This window comes from Crinia signifera, chromosome 7 (genome assembly GCF_055691185.1).
Source record: "Crinia signifera chromosome 7, ASM5569118v1, whole genome shotgun sequence".
Taxonomy (NCBI): Eukaryota; Metazoa; Chordata; class Amphibia; order Anura; family Myobatrachidae; genus Crinia; species Crinia signifera.
In genome coordinates, this window is record NC_139223.1 from 13819800 (window position 1) to 13841877 (window position 22078).

The window sequence follows — 22078 nt, forward strand, 5'->3', positions numbered from 1 at the left end:
TGAATAAATCTGTTAATGGCGCTACAAACACATCTTTTAGTATCCTTGGATGCATTCCGTCTGGCCCCATTGATTTATCCATTTTGTCTTGAAAGTTCTGTTAGGACTTTCTAGCTAGTAAATGTACTTCCATCTACCTTATTTTTATGACTATACTTGCAACTTAACTGTGGTCCCTTCCCCTCTTCTATAGTGAATACGGAGCAAAAGTAATTATTTAGATCTGCAATTGCCTTGTCTCCCTCCACCAAATTCTCAGTGTTATGTATATACATGTAATCTCCTCAAACAATATATGGTTGGAATCGTATCCCCTTGAGCCGCTCGGGACCTTCTAGGGCAGCTGAATTGGTTTGGATGCCAACAGCTCCATGGTGACGCCTTAGGGACTGCACCTGTGTTCTCAGTCACTTGAGCGGTGTCACGAAAGTACCTTGTATGATTGCGACGCGTGTGTTGTCCACTGGTCGCTAAATTGCAGGAGCATCAGCATTACATATGTGAATTAGGCCCAAAACTGTAACCACCTGTGTTTGGGATCATTTGAATAAACTGCAGTGTTTGCATTATGTAGGATTCTTTGCTTTTGTAATGACTTTTATGAAGTCTGCTGTGGTGCTAAACCCGAGAGCGTTTTGTTGCACCTGGTGGGATAGCTCGTGATGGAGGTTATGTAGTGGTATATAATTTGCTCAGTACTGTACGACTAGTGTTTTGGCTCAGCGTATTCCTCTGTTCTCCCTGCAGATGACGCAGAGATCGTGAAAACCAGGATGAATAAGCAGGCGGGCCGGGAGGAGTTCTACGTGCATTACGCCGGATGTAAGTGATACCGACCGTTGGTGGTTCTGTGCTATCTACTCTAGTAGATTGTCTGGTTGCAGTGTTCTGCACTGCTGGGATCGGTATGACGGATCTACTAGTGTCTGACCCAAGATATGAGCAGCAGGAAGGGTTTAGTGCGGTGGCAATTGGCACATACGGGCCTCTGTTTACAGGTCAGATGATCAAGTACACCGCATCTAAACATGGCTTTGTGAGTCCCAATCAGGGCCTGTGTGCTCGGGTTTTCATCGCTTTGTCCTTAAATGTCTTCATTGTAACACCAAGCAGGTTGCTCTGTGCTTCTAAAGCCATCACAGAATGGCCTTGAACTAGCCCATGCAAAGTCCACCGGCTGTAAAGGTCAGTGATTGGCCAGCGTTGGTTTGGCTGCATGACCCTTATGGCAGGCGTGACCTTTGTGAGTCTTTGATTGTTCTCATGTAACAGGAGAATCCATTCATTCACCCTCTAAACATCTGCTGCTTCTTTAACAGGAAACAATGGAGGCCTTGGGCAACCTTATATACTGTATCGGGTCAGTAGGACTCGGGCTGAGTGATGCATTTGTCCAGCTGTGATGTCTGTGAAATATATACTGGTCCGGTTCATCCATGTGGAGGGACATGGTTATCTGTTTAGTTGTGGAAGTTTCCCTATTGGTTGCTTTAGTATTTGTTGGGACACAAGCGCCAATGGGTGATCCTATGTTCCAGCCCAGGTTATGGATATGTCTCCTACATATGGTAGGTTACCATCATGCACTTTGCTTCACACCCATATGGGGCTGGGAGGTAAAATGCATGATGTGGCAATGTAGGGAGCAGATTACCAAACACATTGCATCTTCTTGCGTTGTCCCCTCAGGCTTGTACAGGTAAAGAATTTCCATGTTACTTTTTACATGCAGAATGTTACATTGTTTAATAAGCCTTTCACAGCATTAAGCGTAGGGCATTATTCAATTGTTTCATCGTGTCCCATCTCCCGTCTAAAGTGATGGGAGGTCACGACGCGATACTCAATTGATTTTTTTCTGCGGGAATCCTGATCGTTTGGTTTGTTTCTGACAAAATAGTTTTATTTTAGCTCGCTGCCCCTGGCTAGCGAGAGGAAATGTTGGTGAGCCCGTCAGCAGAATACTGCTGGTGGGTGTGCACGGGGACTTTCACAAATAATTGAATGCCGCCCTTAGTGATGCAATCCCTAAATGTGGCAAGTAATGTTATGCACATGGCTATCGTGCGGTCTTCTGCTCAGTGCCTGTTCTCAGCTTTCCTCCATACAACTGCTGAGGGCGCTGTGAACTCCCCACTGACTTAGTAATTGGCTTGTTAGGACACGTTACAGGTGGAAACGGTAGGTGTCTTTTCTGTGTACGAATTTGTCCTGTTTTCTCCTCCATACTGGAACCTGTTGGTAAGTCGGCGCTCGGGTGTGAGCCAAACTCCTCACTTTCCTCCCCATCTGTATTTGTTATAAAAATGTCTGCTGTAAGCTCGCTTTTTCCTGCAGTGAATCGCCGCCAAAACGAATGGGTTGACAAAACGCGCTTGGTGTTGACCAAACCGGTGAAGGACGGTGACGAGGCCAACGGCACAGACCAGGAGATGACCGATGAGAAACCAGATCAGAAACAGGAAAGCGAGGAGTCCGAACCTGGAGCGAAGGTAACACGAGGTTCAGTCCTGTCAGTCTACTGCGCCAGCCCTCGCCGCCTAAACCGGAGGTTTGCCATAAACCCTTGTCCCTCTCTCTTCTGGCTATGGAAATAGTCACTGCTCCGTGTTTCTGGGCCATGCTCACTTTTTGTTATGGAGGATGCCGCTAAAAGTCATTCTCATTTAATCTTCATCCAATCCTCATTCCCATTGGCTGGCCAATGGCGTTGGCCAGATTACCTATGTGAAGTAGAACTGAGATCTGCTCCATGTAGGAAGCACTGGGCTATAGATGTGCGATAAGGTGCTGCCGGCTCTGCGGATTACGGCTCTGCGCTGGTACCGAATGTACTATACAGATACTATGAACGTTTCTGGGCAGGTGTTTCTTTTTAATAGGCGGTTTTTAATTGTTTTCTGTTTTGCCATTTTTTTAATCTGTGTTTTTCTTTACACTTTTTTATTGCGTGCGTTTTGCGTTTTTATTGCCTTTAAGCTATGAAGACTTCATTTGTGCTATTTTTTTTTTTTTTTTTCTGCAAGTCACTAAATGCTGCAAATTCTTATTTTTCCTATTCTTTGCGGTATTTAGCGGGCGGCACAAGCGGTAACTATAGGCCACAGGTCTAGTAATGACCTCTAAGGATACGCAGCCTTCTCCTAGATAAGCTGCTCTCCTGTGAGTTCATATTGTCAGGCACCACGCTCGCTCCCTCCCCGAGGGGGATGTGTAACACGAAGGCCTTTGTATGCAGGTGTTCTTTGCAGTGTACATGTTGCACCTGTGGTGCCTAGATGACTGTTAATAATATAGCACTTTTCTCCCAATATGACTCAATGCTTTACACTTGCCTTTACAGCACACAAAATAAGCTTAACAGTCTTGGGTATTTTTGAGGGAATCAGCGGTGGGGTCCTCTTGTTCTGCGAGTGGAAGATCGCCACATAGTCGGAGCTACATGGGGTTGCTCTGTGTTCAAGCCTTCAACCCTTTGCGTGCCGAGGGAATTTATCAAAATAGGTGTGAAAATTGCCAAGCAGATGTTTGTATTCCTCATAATGACCTGTAATGTTACCTTTATATAAGAAATAAGATCTTTTTAAACATTTTATTGTGAACCACACTGCCCTTTTTAGCGGATATTTTGCACATCTCAGATGCTGGCACTCAAAGGGTTAAGGCAGCACCCAAACTGATTTTTGCTTAGAAGGGTTTTGTCCTGGGCACAGAGCTATTTTATTGCTCTGCGTTCAGGTCGGACCGGTTTACTGTGATCTGGGAGGTTTTGCAGAGTATGCAGCACACGCTGGAGTGTACAGAGACTTCCAGGGTTGTGAGCACCTTTCACATTCTGACTTTATGGTCACACTTTGAAAATAAGCAGAAAACACACCGACCTTTCTATGAATATAGGCAAGGACTCCTCTGTGTCCTACGCCTCTGTAGTGGGGACACGGCCAGGCTCTTAAGGCCCAAAAACACTGGGCAATTTTGAGCTGAAAGCTCTGTTCTGCAGTTTGAGCGGCTTTCAGCTGAAAAGCCCCCCAGCGTGCACAGCTCGGTGGTGAGCTCTGCTGCACGCTCCCGCACCCTCTGCTGGAATTACCAGCAGATAAACTATAGGGGTAGACTGCTTTCCATAGTGTCCTGCTATGGAAAGCCGTCCACCCCTGGAAAAATCGCTTATGCGGGTGAAAATCACTCGGTGTGTGTGTATACACGAATTACAGACCAGCGATTTTCTCAATCAATGTCCATACACACTGGGAAATATTGCCCCGTATGTATGTCCACAGTGGTTACACAGAAGGAAATGGCAAATATCTGTAACTTCTTATCGCTCACCAGCTATAGGCTGTTACTGGGGAGACCAACAGGAGATTTCCTTCCTGTAGGCACTAACTGTTTCTTTCTATCAATAATGAGGGGGGGGGGTTGAGGTCCATTAGTCCATTGGGTAAGTTTCATGTAGTGCTAAGTTGTAGTGCTCTTGCATCTGGCATTGTAGTATTCAGGCAGTCTGCTGTCATTGGGGTGATACAGACGCGATACAATGGGGCAGATATACTAAGCATGGGGGAGGTCCCAGCCAAGCCGTTCCTAACTGTTAGACTTGTTACAATATGAGTAGCTGATTGGCTGCTACTTTATCACTCTCCAATGCTTAATACATCTTCCCCCCCCCCAATGTTCTGCAGCATCTCTGCCAACGAACCATGGGGACATGTCCCTCGCCACCTCTGCCTTGCCTATGGTTGCTGCATTCCCGATGAAGCGTAAATTGACTGTACTTCATCTCCATGCATGCCAATACATAGTGCCCAGGAATGGGGATTCTGCTTTCAGTACATGTAGTGTCATTCCTTCGTGTGACCCGGCAGCTGATGGTCTGGGACATCTGGCTTGTCCGCAGGATCTAGGAGAGTGCAGGAGATCCTGCTAGATGCTCCTAGATCCTGCCGACTCAGAGATGCAGCGTGATAGGTGGACACCTGGAGATCACTGGCTCATATACATTGCATCGTGGCTGCACATGTGAGCTCAGTTTAGAACTTTATCTTGTACTTGACGCTAATGTCCAGTCTTGTTGCAGCTCTCCACTGATTCTGGTCAGGAAACCTAGTCTCATTGTACCCCTTTTATACCAGCCCTGCAGACCTGAGTTTTTTCACAGGAGCACGCAATATCCTGGGCCGGCAGGTGGTGTAAAAGATCTGACCCGGGTCATCAGCCCGCCAAGCTCAGCCTGGATTGCTGTGCATTATAAACTGGTATCTCGGGTTAATTGGACCCTTTCACTGCAATGGAAAAACTGGTGCTGGGAGATGCTCTCAGCGCTGCCTCCGGTGGCTTAATGCCGCGCCGGGAAAGCCAGGTGGCACCTAGCTTGGAGTGGAGTCCAAAATTCTGGGTGTGACCCCTGCTTGCTGGTATTAAAAAAAAAAAAAAAAAAAACACAGGGGCAGATTCAAACGAAGCCTCTGGAGACAAGTTGCTGCAGCCTCCAAACCTAAAACAGCACCAGGCAGATTCTGTGCACGGCCTGTAGAGCTGGGAATAGAATCTGCCAGTGGTAATGGGCGGGTATTATGCAACGCAAGCTGCCGGCAGCTAATTGAATCTTCCCAATATTAGGGCAGAGGTTTGCTATTGTTATGACTTGTGTTCCAATGTGGTCATTACACCCTGCGACATGACCTTGTATTGTCTGGTGTCGCCTGTTCCCGGCACACAATGCTTTCCCTGAGGTTGCTCCGACCTTCCCTCTCGGGATGGTGTAGATCTGTTGTTAATAATAAAGAAAGTTCTTTGTCTTGTTTTTCCCACCCAGGTTTCCTGTGAATATTGTACTTCTATGTCTTACCTAAGTAATATCTGGTGACCTTTCAGGCACCTCCTTCTATATGATGTGTCCACATTCTGCCATAGAAATGACTGGTCATATTGCCATGCTCCTGTGCTGTATTGTCACCTAGTCCTATATGTAACGTGTGGCAGACTATAGATCTCTCATACAGATACGCATCTCTTCTCTGATGCACACGTTTATTAAGACTGATGTAGGAGCGCCCCCAGTGGCCATGTCACAGCATTGCGGCTTAAGCCTTGGTTTTGGAACAATGCAGTTACTCTAACGCATCAATTCTGTTTTCTAGCCTGAAATGGCCGCCTTTTATTTATTTTTTCCCATTAGCAACTAACTTCATTTTTTTTGTGTATTTGCATACAAAACAATCTAATCTGTCCCCGTCTAGTGAGATCATTGTGGATGTGCCCTATACATTTAATTTCCTTACCATCTACCTCCCTTCACAACTTTCTCTCTTCCTCTAGAAAGCCAAGGTGGAAGTAGAAAGTGAACCAGCCAGCAATTCGGTGATGGCCTCTGGGGATTTTGCGGAGGAACTGACTTGCCTCCTGTGCAGTGAGCTCTTCAAGGATCCAGTCATGGTTGAATGCGGCCACAACTTCTGCCGCATCTGCATCGACAAGGCCTGGGAAGGTCAAGATTCCTTCAAATGCCCAGACTGCAAGGATGTCATAACTGATAAGAAGCACACCACCAACCGTGCCCTAGCTAACCTGGTGAAGAAGACTGTTGGCACCCCCAGTGCTGTTACACCAGCAAAGCCCACTGAGAAGGTCAAGCCTGCCGAGAACTGTCCTGAGCACGATGAGAGGCTGAAGCTGTACTGTAAGGACGATGGGACTCTGAGCTGTGTCATCTGCCGGGACTCTCTGAAACACGCAAGTCACAATTTCCTGCCTATCATGGACGCAGTGGATGTGTACAGGGTAAGTTGTTGGGTAACTAAAGCGTTTCAAAAGGATTTTTATCTGATCTTTACTTACCGTGTGAACATTACCTCCCCTCCAGACTGAGCTGTCTGCCATAGTGGCTCCACTAGAAGAAGCCTTGAAGGTGACCGAGCAGTTGACCAATCAACAGAGTGAGAAGGTTGAACAGCACAGAGTGAGTGATCATATTGAGGTGTACAAGCAGTGACATGTACACCCCCACTTCTGTCTGTCCGTATGAAACCAGTTGGATCTGCATTGAAGGATCTTACATATGTTTTGTCTAATTCTCTGCCCTCTCTGTTCCCTCAGACGAACGTGTCGGAATACAAGCAGCACATTGTGTCGGAGTTTGAGAAGCTGCACACTTTCCTGAAGCAACGCGAGGAGAAACTTCTGGATCAGCTCAATGAGCAGGGGGACAGCCTGCTGAAAGAAATGGAGTCCAACATGGTCAAGATGCAGGAGAACAGGGACAGCATTAAGCAGACCATATCTGTGGCCAACGACCGGGTGAACGATAAGGACTCCATCTCGTTCCTCACTGTAAGTGACGCTACCTGCCAGGTTACACCGTGACCATTACACCGCCTATGTTACCTGTAGCTTGGTTCAGTGGATGCCAAATAACCTTTCTATTTTATTCCTGCAGGACATCAAATCCTTCATTGAGAAGTAAGTTCCCCATATACTTCTATTATCTAGTATAAATGAGGTGTCTGTTACCTGTTATGCAATGTTCCATCTCATGTCCTCCTAGATGCCAGGAGCAGCAGAAAGATGCAATTTCCTCCGGGAACACCCTTCTGTCCAAGGATCTTTGCCAAGGAACGTTCAAGGGGCCCATACAGTACTCGGTGTGGAAGCAGATGAAGTCTTTTGTTGTTCCATGTGAGTATTGTGCTGTGTAGGTGTTCATATAGCGGACCAATAGCCTCATGCCCCCTCTGAAATCTGTGAGCATCCGAAGAATCAGTAAGTGATTCCATGATGCAGTAACACAAATGATGCACCAGGATCCTGAGCTGCACATGCAGGCTTCATCTTCAATAGCTGTAGTATATCAGGACTAGTTATCCTTATGGTTGATCACTGAAATGTGTACGAACCCCATGTGAATCGGATGGCTCTCCAGCTCAGCTTCCTCCAGTAGCACCAAGCTGTTGCTGAAGGGCCTAGTACTACACCCTTTCCCCGGTGCCCATACACTAGGGAGATTTACTTGCCATTTAGTAACGGGGGATGTGCGGATATACACTGCATTGTACAGTGTGTACAGGCGTGCAATAGATCTGTACGTTGGCTATGCTGATGTGTATACCTAGATCAATAAAACCTCAGGTGCAAAATTACCACTTCCAGCATTAATAGCAAAGGAGCAGGGGTGGAAGTTTCAGCATCAATGGATAACCCCTTCCACAGAAGATCCTTAGTAATCTCCAAAGTTCAAATGGCATTTTAGTAACAAGGTGAAGGGATTACATCACTATACGCACAAGACATTTACCTGATACTGGCCAGTCCCTGTAAATGCCACAGAATACCTTGGCAGCAGTGCCACATGGAGAAGGAGAGATTTATAATGTGCCACTGTAGAACTAGTATGAAGGAAGCAACAGAAAATAGATGGCACACACAGCAGAGGGGTGCACTGGGAGGGGAGTACAGCAGAGCGGTGCACTGGGAGGGGAGTACAGCAGAGCGGTGCACTGGGAGGGGAGTACAGCAGAGGGGTGCACTGGGAGGGGAGTACAGCAGAGGGGTGCACTGGGAGGGGAGTACAGCAGAGGGGTGCACTGGGAGGGGAGTACAGCAGAGCGGTGCTTTCTGGAATAACTGATCTCCACAATGGCACAGGGCTTGTATTCATGTAATGGGTGTGTGAAGTCGGGCTTCGATGCAATGTCTCCTGTATCCTATTGGCCATGTTGGTATGGCTATGGTGTCAGTGACATGGCTGCACTCCAGCCCCACTTGCTACAATGTCCCTTTGAACCTTTTGGTCGCGCTCAGTTTAATGATCCCATTGGCTAGGAGGGGTGTGATTATTAGTCCCCTCTACTTCACCCTGTTGGGGATGAACAGGGCAGCAAACTCTGATACAAAGAGGGGACATTTACTAAGATGGGAGTTCTGTTTCACATTGGATGTTGCGATGGGCAACCAATCAAAAGCAACTTATTTAACACCTTCTATAACAGTGATGGCTAACCTTCACACTCCAGCTGTTGAACTACACATCTCAGCATTCCCTGCATCAGTTTTGCATTGCCAAATAGAACTGTAGCAGGGCATTCTGGGATGTGTAGTTTAACAGCTGGGGTGTCCAGGTTAGCCATCACTGTTCTAGAAGATAATAGGGTACATGTGTATTATCACAGCACGCATCGCAGACCATAAGGCATGCGATGGTATGCGTTGCGATGTCCCGCGATGTCATACAATGTTAAAATTGTATATGGCATACAATGCGATTATAAATTGTATAAGCTTATGTTAAATGCACCCCCAGTATGAACGTGAACCCAAAGCGTGGCGAGCCCGCGTGTGGGGCAGCGGTACTCGTCCTCCGACCTTTTCATACCCCCACTATCCACGTTGGCGTGGAGTTGATTTTATATAGTGTGGCGAGCCACCGAGCCCGAAGCGCAGTGAGCCCCGTGAGGGGACGCACATTACTTCACAGGTATACGCGTCTCCTCGCTGCGCTCGCCACACTATATTAAATCAACTCCACGCCGACGTGGATAGTGGGGGTATGAAAAGGTCAGAGGACACGTACCGCAGTGCTCGCCACGCTTCAGGTTCATGTTCATACTGGGGGGTGCATTAGGGTGCTTATACAATTTAAAATCGGGTGTATGGCATGCGATGCTATAAAAAATCGTGCGACTTAATATCGGGGGCGCCGTGATAATACACAAGTACCGATAATAGATAGTATCTGATTGATTGCCCGTAGCAACGTCTCATCTGAAATAGAATTTAGGGGGAAATTTACTAAGATGAGAGTTCTGTCAGCCCTAAGAATAACCCCTTTATTGTGTCAGTACTACCCATTACGGGGTTACGGTTTATTCCCTTGTGTATTAACATGTGATTTCTTCCTCAGATCTGTCTCCGATGCTGTTGGACCCCAGCACAGCGCACCCCAACTTGATACTGTCCGATGGGCTGACAAGTGTTAAATATGTGGACACCAAACTCCCCCTCCCTGACAATCCCAAGCGCTTCAGCCAGTGCATCCTTGTGCTGGGATCTGAGGGTTTCAGTTCAGGCCGCCATTACTGGGAGGTCGACGTGGCAGATAAAACCGCTTGGGATGTTGGCATGGCCAGCGAGTCCAGCAACCGTAAGGGAAAGATCAAGCTGAACCCCAAGAACGGGTACTGGGCCATTTGGCTGAGGAATGGTAATGCGTACAAGGCCCTGGAGTCTCCTTCCAAGACCCTTGTCCTAAATGCCAAACCTAAGAAGATCGGTGTCTACGTGGATTACGAAGGCGGTCAGATATCTTTCTACAATGGGGATGACATGACCGCCATCTACACATTCAATGCCACCTTCACAGAGAAGCTGTACCCCTACCTGTCTCCGTTCCTGCACGATTCCGGCCGTAATGCAGAGGCCCTCCGTCTGGTGCAGAATTGAGCTTGTGCTGCGTGACTGGAAACTCGTTGGGGTTCTGCTCTTAATTGCACCCCGCCTAATGTGATGCTCTGACATAGTGTAAATGTTGCTTTTAGTGTCCTCGTGCATTTCTAGCTTTAATGTTCTGTTTTGAAAATAAAATCTGATTAATGAGCTGGTGTTCTGTGAGTTTAAATAAACCGGAGGGCATTGGGAAAGTCGTGGGGTCCTCCAGCTCAGAGCGATACCTCGGTCTCACGAGACTACACACAATAGGTTGACTGTCAGGAACTACGTCGGCAAGGTTAGAATTCTGCTTAATGCAGCAAGTTCACATTGTACTATTAGGAGATTTACTCAAGAGTATTAGGTTTGCTGGTGGGTCACATTACAATAAGACGGCAGTCAAGACGGACACCCTGATACAGAGGATGCAGGCAGGGGATCTCTGTTAGTAAACATTACCCTCCCAACACTAGCTGCTTGCAGCCTAACCCTCCCACGCCCTCATAAGTTTCTAAACCTAACTTCCCCCGGTCTAAAGCTGGGTACACACTAGTACAGGGATGGCTAACCTTGACACTCCAGCTGTTCAACTACACATTCCAGCATGCCCTGCATCAGTTGTACTATTTGGGCATGCTATAACTCATGCAGGGCATGCTGGGACTTGTAGTTCCACAACATCTGGAGTGTCAAGGTTAGCCATCACTGCAGTAGTGGATATATCTACATACGAATCGGGCAGCGTGTTCTCCATGCACTTTGCCCGATCTGTTTGGACTGGCATCACACGTGTCCGCCCACTGAGCTATCATCACCGGTGGTTCACCCGTACACAGCATGATGCTCTGATATGTCTTTATATATATCTGGAATCGGCTGTTTTGCACAGTCCATGCCAAATATCTAAACGACTCCGTTCACATATATCGATAGTGCATACTGGCCAATGGTGCATCAATATATCGTCCATTGTTTACACTGTTACTCCTAGTACCTAACCCCCCCCCCGCCCCAGCATACTTATGTTTGTGATGTCTGTGATAGGGATCCCCATCCATTTGGTGTGTTTCTGGCAGTCAGGATTCTGGTGGTTGCATCCTGACCACTGGGATTATAACTGCATCCTTTTTGAATCACGGCACCCCACAGTATCAGAATATTTCCTTTTCGGGGTCCATGGGTCCCACAGGGGACATCGGGGTTGTAGGTGGATCCAGGGGGTCCGAGGCACCAATCAGCGAAGCTTTCAAAGATTTCCCAGGATGCCCGGGCCCTCTCCCCTACAGCCCCGCCTCCAGGCTCATCTAATCAGTTTTTGTTTGGTGCCTGCAGGAAGCAGACGCACCTTTCTATCAGCGGGGGTTACCTCACTGAGGTAACCCCAGAAAGCTATTAATTTTTTATTCATTTTTACTCTTTATTTTTTAATCTGCCGCTTCGCGGCTGAGGCTGCTCACCGCCGTCAATCACTGACGGCGGAGCGAGCGGCCGCATCACCCTCCCGGCGCCGGCTCCATCCTATGACATCTGTCACGGAGGACCTCGATGGGGAAGACCGCGATGCCTAGCACCGCCGACGGTCTCCCCCGGGCAGCGTGGCAGGAATCGAGGGCAGGTAAGGCTCCACCTGGAGCGCAAACCACTGCCGTACCGCGCTAGCGTGGGAGACGCACGCGGTAGCTGGCGTGGGTACAGGCTTCGGCCCGGGACCCCACTAGACCACCGGGGAATAGCGCAGACCGGGGAGAGGGGACCCTATTATTGGCTACATTATCCCCGGTGGGGGAAGTCCAGCAAGGGGAGGCGGTGTCAGGTCTGCAGCCCCTCCCCCGGCTTTGGCGCCAATCTCACTAGAGATCTGCTGTCCCATTAGCTGTGACTTTTGTGCCCGGCCCCCTCTCTCGGACAGGCGCCATTTCTGCAGCAGCACTTCCAGAGAGCGGGCACACTTCTCCCCTGTGAAATCGCCTACAGGTTTAGTAGCTGCTTTCACAGCCACCCTTATTCCCACTTTTTGACACAGGGTGAAGTAGTATTTTTCTGACTAGTGTGTATGTGACTTGTGCTAGATTTTTTTCACTTCTTCTGTCCAGTGATCTGTCCCTTCATCTCTAATATTGAGGCAATACCTCATTGGTCACAACACTCAGTGATATCACTCTAGGTTTTCCTTAGTGAATTATCCTCCACTGTCAGCTCTCCTTGTCAGTGTGTTTTACACCATGTCTAAAAGAGGGCGTCAGCAGACAGAATCTCCTCAGCTCTTGTCCTGCAAGGGCTGTGCTGCAGGCCTGTCTGATATGGATGTTGTTCAGGATGGCCTGTGTGTGTCAACTGCATGTCCACTGCCACAGTACAACAACCCCCATGGGCAGCCTTCCAACAATTGCTGGGTACTCTTGTGGATCGCTTGCCCGCCTCTATTGCTCCCCCTGTAGTCCAGCCCCCTCCACCTTGGGTAGATGCCCTGTCGACCACAGTGCAGACCTTGCAACAGACTACGGTGGCTATGCAAAAGCTGCTGCCCCAGACCGTACAGCCCAGTAGATCCCTGCTAACTCCGTTGCTGGCAGATACACGGGATGATACTGACGATGGGGGGGATGATGTCGATAATACAGGTGATGACATCAATTTGGATGATGATCAGGATGACCCCATGGATACTCCTGCCGCTCATGCAGAGACTCCTGACGTGGCAGCCCTGATACATGCAATTAAAGAGGTTTTATTATATGACCCTGAGGAGCCTGAACCTGTTGCAAAGACAAAAGATGTCTTTAAAAAGCAAAAGGTCCTTAAGGCCCAGTTCCCACATTCTGATTACCTAACATAAATTAGAACAAATCAGTGGGAGGAGTTAGGCAAGAAGGCCAGCATTCCACGGAGGGTTTTAAATAAATACCCCCTCCCACCAGAGGATTGCAAACCATGGGAAATACCACCCTCAGTGGACCCCCATGTTACAAGACTGGTAAAACCATCGGTGCTACCTGTTTCATCTGGGTCCAATCTTGGGGACCAAACTGACAGGTGCCTGGAACAGGCCCTTAAAGCCACGTTTTCCTACACTGGCGCAATTCAAAGGCCTACTATAGCGGCTACTTGGGCGGCTAAAGCTATCCTCCCGTGGGTTCAGACCTTGGAGGAGGAGCTTACACAGGACGCATCGGAGGATGCTAAACTGTGTATCCTCCATATTAAGCAAGCAGCTTCCTATATAATGGACGCCATGTCGGATGCTGGCACACTAGCGGCTAAGGCTTCAGCTAGTTCTGTGCTAGCACGCTGCATCATCTGGCTCCGGCCTTGGAAAGTGGACTTAGAGTCAAAAAAGACCCTGGAGTTACTACCCTTTAAAGGTGAATCACTCTTTGGGGAGGAACTTAATAAAATAGTAGCCTCTCTGGCTGCAGCTAAAACTGCATGTCTCCCAACAGTCCTTCCTCAAAAGTCTAGACCTGCCTTTCGGTCCTTTCGCCCACAGGGCAAGGCCAGAGGTCAACCTTTTACAAATCCTTCCCCCTCACGTAAACCTGGTAAGGCAAAACCAAAGCAGGCTTGGGCTGCTAGACAGGCCCCTGACAAGCCTTCCGCATGACGGGACGGGCTTCCTGCAGGGAGAGCCCCAGGTGGGAGGCAGACTTCTCCTATTCTCCCAACGGTGGCTGTCCACAACAAAGGACGCCTGGGTGAGGGAAGTGGTGTCTCGGGGCTACTCCATATCCTTCAAAAGGACACCACCCAAAAAGTTCTTTTGCACAGGCCTTCCACGCAACCCTGTAAAAGCAGACCACCTGCAAAGGATTTTGCAGTCCCTATTACGGTCTCAGGTTATTGTCCCCGTACCTGCCCACCAGAAGGGACAGGGTTTTTACTCAACACTCTTTCTGGTCCCAAAACAGGACATTCAGACCCATTCTGAACTTAAAGGCGCTAAACAAGTCAGTCAGAGTGTCCAAGTTCAGAATGGAAACGTTGAGGTCAATAATCCTGGCACTGGAGGCTGGGGATTACATGGTATCCCTGGACATCCGGGATGCATACCTACATGTCCCCATCTTCCAGGCACACCACAACAGTATCTGAGATTTGCGATCCTAAACAGGCACTTTCAATTCAGGGCTCTGCCTTTTGGACTGGCTACTGCCCCAAGGATCTTTACGAAGATCATGGCGGTTATGGCCTCCCTCTTACACCAGAAAATACACAAAAAAGTAGTAGCGCTAAATCAAAGTAAAAGCAATATAACATTTAATATATAAAGTGCACAGACAATTTGTTATACAACCACCTCTGTTTTTTCCCTCTTACACCAGCAGGGCATTCGGGTATTCCCTTACTTAGACGACCTCTTGCTGGTGGCCAAATCACCGGAAATCCTTCTGTTGCACCTGCAGACAACGATTGCAACTTTACAGGACCACGGGTGGCTCCTAAACTGGGAAAAGTCCACCCTGCTTCCATTGCAACGCATGCTGCATCTGGGAGCTCTCCTAGACACCAGGACACTCTTTCTTCCAGCGGACAAAAGTGCTGCCTTACACCAGCACATTCGCAAATTCCTCTCCAGTCCTAAGGTTACAGTTCATTGGGCGATGAAAATCCTAGGTCGGATGGCATCCACTTTCGACATGGTCGAGTGGGCCCAGTTCCACTCTCGCCCTCTTCAGAGTCTCATATTGAAGAGGTGGGACGGCCTGACCCATCATATCAGGACTACCTCCTTCCAACTGAAACGGGAGGTCCGGGAATCCCTCCAGTGGTGGCTACAATCACGGCACCTCTCAACAGGCTGACCATTCTGGTTCGCCGAATGGCTGGTCCTCACAACCGACGCCAGCTTGCGAGGCTGGGGAGCGGTAGTAGGATCCCAGTCCTTGCAAGGCGTATGGACAGTGCAGGAGTCCAGGCTGTCCATCAACGTCCTGGAATTGAGGGCAGCGTACAACGCTCTGCTCGGAGCAGGGGAACTGCTCCACGGCAAACCAGTACAGATCCGGTCCGACAACGCCACGACGGTGGCGTACATAAACCGCCAAGGGGGCACCCGCAGCGTGGCGGCCCTACAGGAAGTTTCCAGAATTCTTTTGTGGGCGGAACAAAATCTTCTGGCACTCTCAGCTGTCTTTATCCCGGGTGTCCTGAACTGGGAAGCAGACTTCCTGAGCCGTCAGGACATTCATCCGGGGGAGTGGTCTCTCCACCCGGAAGTCTTTGCCACTCTGACAGACAGCTGGGGCGTGCCGGACGTGGATCTCATGGCGTCCAGGCACAACCGCAAAGTGGAAAGGTTCGGATCCAGGACAAGGGATCCTCTAGCCGACTTCACAGACGTTCTGACAGTTCCATGGAGATTTCATCTCCCGTACGTATTTCCCCCAATCAACATGATCCCAAGGATCATCAGGAAATTCAAAGTGGAACGCGGGAATCTGATATTGATAGCCCTGTTTTGGCCACGCAGGCCTTGGTTTGTGGACTTGCTACAAATGTCACACCTACCACACATTCCGTTGCCATCTCCGAAGGATCTGCTGTCCCAGGGTCCCTGCCTACACCCGGACCCTCAGCGTCTGTCTTTGACGGCGTGGCGCTTGAAACTACCTTGCTGAAGCAGAAAGGTTTTTCCTCCAGAGTGGCTAGGACTTATGATTCAGGCACGTAAATCGTCGTCGTCCAGAATCTACTACCGGATTTGGCACACGTTCTTTTCTTGGTGTACTTCCAGAAAGTACAATCCCAAAGTCTTTAAAGTAGCCAGGATTTTGGCCTTTCTGCAGAAAGGCCTAGATATGGGACTGAGGCTGGCATCATTAAAAGTCCAAGTTTCAGCCCTGTCGGTCTGGTTCCAAAGAAAAATTGCGCTTCTACCAGATGTCCGCACTTTCTTTCAAGGAGTACTACATGTACAGCCACCATATACTCCTCCTACCATGCCTTGGGACCTTACGCTAGTATTACAGGCATTGACCAAGCCACCTTTTGAACCCTTACAATCAGTGGATCTTAAGTGGCTTACTGTAAAAACGGTCTTCCTCCTGGCAATTTCATCTGCTAGGAGAGTCTCTGATCTCTCGGCCCTGTCCTGGAAACCTCCCTTCCTTATCTTCCATGCGGATAGGGCGGTCCTGAGAACCAAACCGTCACACCTCCCTAAAGTTGTTTCCAGGTTCCACCTGAATCAGGAAATAGTGGTACCAGCCTTTACATCAGAAAATTTGTCCCAGCGGGAACACCTTCTAGATGTGGTCAGGGCTCTGACTATATATATGGAACGTACCAGAACAGTCAGGAAATCTGACTCTCTTTTTGTACTGTACGGGTTTCACAAAAAGGGCTGGCCGGCCACAAAGCAGACCATTGCCCGCTGGATTCGTATGGCCATCCATCAAGCGTATCAGCATGCAAAGTTACCTATCCCTGTGTCAATCAAAGCACATTCTACCAGGGCGGTTGGTCCGTCTTGGGCGGCAAGCAGAGGAGCTTCTGCCGAACAACTGTGCAAGGCTGCAACGTGGTCATCTGTCCATACTTTCACTAGATTTTATGCTTTTGACACGTTCGCATCCCAGGATGCTTCCTTTGGTCGTCGGGTTCTTCTGGCACCTCAGGCAAATTCCCTCCCTTGAATATACGGCTTGTGACATCCCCGATGTCCCCTGTGGGACCCATGGACCCTGAAAAGGAAAAGGAGAGTTATGGTAGACCTACCTTTGTTAACTCCCTTTCCTTGAAGTCCATGGAAACCACAGGGCGCCCTCCCTTTAATTTGCTACTGAGGTATCCCTAGAAGTGGTATTATCATTCCGTGACCTGCAATGACCATATTTTGCTCATGTTCACTCTTATGTATGTATGAGTCTATGGGCATGTGTGCCTCCTGTCCTTCTCTTTTCTCCGCTTCCTGCTTACGGCTTGTTACTAAAAACTGACTAGATGAGCCTGGAAGCGGGGCTGTAGGGGAGAGGGCCCGGGCATCCTGGGAAATCTTTGAAAGCTTCGCTGATTGGTGCCACGGACCCCCTGGATCCACCTACAACCCCGATGTCCCCTGTGGTTCCCATGGACTTCAAGGAAAGGGAGTTAACAAAGGTAGGTCTACCATAACTCTCCTTTTTTCTCGGCACCCCTAGGCCAGAAGTTTGTTACTGAGAATTTTAGAAAAAAATATATAATTTTATCAGGTGTGATTACATTTTCTCCTTAGGTCCAGGTATGTGGTGACCATAAATTATTTGATTTGTTCTGGACCACCAACCTGAGGCGCACAGTTTGAGAATCACTGCGCTATCCTGTTCCGCGTCTGCAGTAGAACCCGGTTAGATCCCTGATTTTCTCCCCAGTCATCGAGGCTGAAGCTACAGATGGTTATTCTCCGCTCTATGGGAACCTTGTCTCCAAGGTTATCTCTGCCTGTCTTATACAGGGTTTCCACTGAGATAGCAGCATCCCCTGGATTCCCCTGGTCAGCATTCCCCATCGACCTTTTGCCTGTCGACCTAATGACCCTGTCGACTAAATGCAGGTCGACCTAGTGGTGTAGACCTAAATGCTGTAGACAATATGACTGTATCCCGTTGGGAGGAGGTGGAGGCTTTGGATGGATGAAACCTAGAAGACAAGTATTCTCAATGTCCGGATCGGATTAGTAAGCTAATATGTGTGCTTTGCTATCCCTCATCTCCCCACCACCATCCCTCTGTTCTTTCACATGAATAGTCTGCAGCTCCGCTCTCTTGGCTGGGATCCAGGTGGTTTAGTTCACTATAAGGATATACAGTTACAGGGTGGTTGGATTGGGTGGAGGGACATGAAGTGGGCAGTTAGGTGCAGCACTGTGAGGCAGGAAGGCTTTATAGTTACCTGGGTACTTTGGTAATACACCTGGGAGGGACTGATTTGGGTATAATTACGTCTAGGTGTCTGTCTGCAGATGTAAGTGAGCTATATGCCCATCTACCTGTCGCACAACTTGTTTGGTCCTCCCTAGGAGGAACTGGCAGGTTTGGTCAGGGCCAGCTATGCATGCAACAAGTTGAAAGGTCAGGAATTTGGTCAGTTTATGGGTGGCAGCAGTGTTGTCTCCCTCGTTGGGATTCCTGGATGGAGTAGCCGCACAGGCTGTGCAGTACATAGGCCTGGTTTGGTCCTCCCTAGGAGGAACTGGCAGGTTGGGTCAGGGCCAGCTATGCATGCAGCAAGTTGGAAGGTCAGGAATTTGGTCAGTTTATGGGTGGCAGCAGTGTTGTCTCCCTCGTTGGGATACCTGGATGGAGTAGCCGCACAGGCTGTGCAGTACATAGGCCTGGTTTGGTCCTCCCTAGGAGGAACTGGCAGGTTGGGTCAGGGCCAGCTATGCATGCAGCAAGTCGGAAGGTCAGGTTATAGGTGGCCTGGGTGGCAGCAGTGTTGTCTCCCTCATTGGGATCCCTGGATGGAGGAGCCACACAGACTGTGGAGTACGTAGGCCTGGTTTGGGGACAGTCTCCTAGCTGGCATCAGTCTGCACATGCTGGAAGTTGTGGAAGTCTGTTTATTGGCCCATTACAGGTATATTATATATAAGGGAAGGGCCTAATGTACGGCTGGTGGAGCCTAGATCCCAAGTGAGGCCTAGCTTTGGTTCGATGGGAGAAAAAAGTATAATTTTTTTTGTTTGTTGGGGCACTCTTATTTTGGAAAAATTAAGTTTTTAGCTCCATAACCTACAGCATATATCCAGTGTAGTAGTAGTATAGTCTCAGGTCAGAGGGCCTTTCTAGGCAAGAAACTAGTGGAACTAGGTCCCTGGATGGTGAATTTATTAATGGTCAATTATAATGACACACATAAACGTAGAGACAAAAACATGACCGTACACTTATAAATGTAATCACGTGGTGGGTGATGGTCATATTGTATTACACATCCCCCAGTGCAGAAGATTAGCCTAATGGATCAACAAATGAATACAATGTTAGGTTGTTGAATGAGGGCTATCTGCAAGCATACACGTTAAATGTCCCCTGACCATATGTAGCAGCAACGTATAGACTATGGGCAGTATTCAATGAGAAAAATTCGCTGTGATTTCTGGAGAGTTTGTGCTTTTCACGCGGTGGAGAGAGGTTTTTTTTCTCCAAAGGCGAGCCACCCTATTCAATGTGAAATATTCTCCGTCTTTCTAAGTGATTCTCGCCGTCTCTCTCCGTGTAGAAATTCTCCATCTTTTGATGGAGAGCAGGAATGTGAACTTTTAAACTAAAAGGGTGTTTTTTTTAATTTTGGTGTAAAAAAATCAGTTTTTTTTTTCTGTGAAGGGCCATGTTATTTTTATTCATGTGCCTATAGCACATGAATATATATTTAATTTTTAAAAAAATATTTTTTTACATTTTTTTTTTACACAGTGCAGCCAGCAGGGGGCCGGAGCGCTCGAGCCGCTCATTAGATATTCATATATTCACTGCACCCGAAGCACGTTCGGGTACAGTGAATACTGGGTCCCCCGCTGGCTATAGGGGGGGCAGCCTGTGCTGCCTGGGTCCAGGGGAGCCCTGCTCCCCACCCCATATCCCCTGCAGCAGCCAAGAGAGACTTTAATCTCTCTTGGCTGCTACGTCCCCCGGCTCCCTGACAGCTCCCTGCCGCGGGCGCTCGTCCGCTGCAGGGGGTAAGACTCGCCGCGAGTGGCGGCGAGTCTTAAAAACGTTGAATAGTGGGAGCAGGAGTGGCAGCGAGCCCTCCGGAACACGGAGAGTGCACGGCGAGCAAAAAAAAATGCTCGCCGTGCACGGAGAATATTTTCATTGAATACTGCCCTATATGTATCACTAGATCAGTCTCTGAAATAGATTAGACTGTAGCTACTAACATTATGTAAGCGGGGAGGAAAGTACACATGAAAGGTAAATAATATACAGCTGATGGAATATGTCCACAGATAACAAACAATGGATGTATCAAATCTGATATTACATTTGTGTAATCCCACAGATCATATATCAGACACTGAGTGTTGCACCGTGCCTAGTAGCAATTCCTGTGTAAAGAATCATTTCTGAAACACTATACTCTTCCACTACAGGCATCTAACTCTGCAGCAATCCAGCAAGGTATACTTTCAGGGCCTTTAACTGACTATACTTTTTACAATTTCACCGCTCACCCTTCACCTATGCATACGTTTGTACGTGATGGGCAGCAGCGCACCCAGGTTTGACCGGTGACTGTTTCCATATTTCCACTGTCTTACTCTCCTTCCCAGCTGAGCACTCTCATTCCAGTCATATTAGGGGCTCACTCTGCGCTGGAATCATCTATTCAGGGTGACCCCAGTATGATCAGGAAAGCAGATAATCCTTTCTACTTATATCCATGATGTCTAAGCAATATTAGACGCGCTCACCCACCATACCTCCAAGCCCATCACTTTATATTTTTTTTTTTGGGGGGGGGGGGGGGGGTGTCGGGGGTCATTGGGATTCTATTTCAGCCTGTTTCTAGTGCCAAATCTGGAAGGCTCGGCCCGACCCATCCTCAGCTTAATGAAACCTGAACCTGTTTTTGCAACCGGTCAAGTTCATAAAGGAATATCTGCAGTCTGTTATAGCGGGTTTAGAGCAGGGCATGTTCCTGGTATCTCTTATCATGCGTACCTGCGTTTCACGGTACTCAACCAACATTGGTAATTCCGGGCCTTACCATTCAGCCTCTCCTCCGCCCCCGTGTCTCCACCATGGGCATGGCAGTGATGATGGAGGTGCTTCGGACTCAAGGTGTGATGGTTATTTCTTATCTCGATGACCTCCTGTTTAAGGCCCACTCATGGTAGTCCTTGATGGCCAATATCAGCCTGACTCGAGAAAACTCGTAGAGCATGGGTGGATTCTGAATTTCACAAAATCTCAACTCCAGCCCTCACAGTGACTGCAGTTTCTAGGGATGATTCTGTACAAGGTCCAGATCCTGGTGTTCTTGCCAGAGGACAAAATCCGGTCTCTTCAGAGTTTGATCCACCTTGTCCTTCACAGGCAAGTGTCAGTGCACCTGTGCACCAGACTTTTGGGAAATATGTGGTGTGGACAATTGGAAGGCTAACTCCTAAGTCGGCGAGCGGAGAATGTTGTCTCCATTCTCAGGTATTCCAACACTTAGTGCACCGTTGGGGTCACCCTTAAGTGGACCTGATGGCGTCTCGGCACAATTTCCAGTTGCCCCTGTACTTTGCTCGGACATGAGATCCAGTGGCAGTGGGGGGTGGACACCCTATCAGCCCCCTTGCCTTAACAATTTGTCTACCTCTTTCCCTCCTTCCCATTGCTGCCCTGTGTGCTCCAACGCTTACAGAGGGAGGAAGTCACGGTTCTCCTAAATGCTCCGGACTGGCCCCGCCGTTCTTGGTACACCAATCTGACGTCTCTGTTTATAGACGAGTCTTCAAGATGACCTTCTCAGCCAAGGATCTTTTGTCTTTCCAGAATTAAGGCGTCTGACCAGGCGGAGCTTTGTAACAGTCTCTTTTTCCTGCCAAAGATCATCTCTGCTTTCCATATTAACCAGCTGATTGTGGTGCCCGCGTTTTTAGATGACGCTTCTGATGCCAGGTCCCTGAACGTAGTCAGTGCTCTTCGCATTTATGTTGCTCGGACGGCATCCGTCAGAAAGTTTGTTCGCT

The 22078-nt window shown here is 48.5% G+C and overlaps 1 protein-coding gene across 1 annotated transcript in view; it reads left to right on the forward strand.

Moving 5' to 3' along the window:
• LOC146019791 (nuclear factor 7, brain-like) overlaps positions 1–10587 on the forward strand; it is a 15366-nt gene extending 4779 nt beyond the window's left edge. The window contains exons 2-9 of the mRNA XM_083152350.1: positions 748–822; positions 2338–2492; positions 6319–6780; positions 6863–6958; positions 7096–7329; positions 7436–7458; positions 7544–7674; positions 9896–10587. Of these exons, the coding sequence (XP_083008476.1) occupies positions 748–822; positions 2338–2492; positions 6319–6780; positions 6863–6958; positions 7096–7329; positions 7436–7458; positions 7544–7674; positions 9896–10434 (1715 nt within the window). The 3' untranslated portion in view covers positions 10435–10587. The remainder of the gene's footprint in view (positions 1–747; positions 823–2337; positions 2493–6318; positions 6781–6862; positions 6959–7095; positions 7330–7435; positions 7459–7543; positions 7675–9895) is intronic.
• The last annotated feature ends 11491 nt before the right edge of the window (positions 10588–22078 follow it).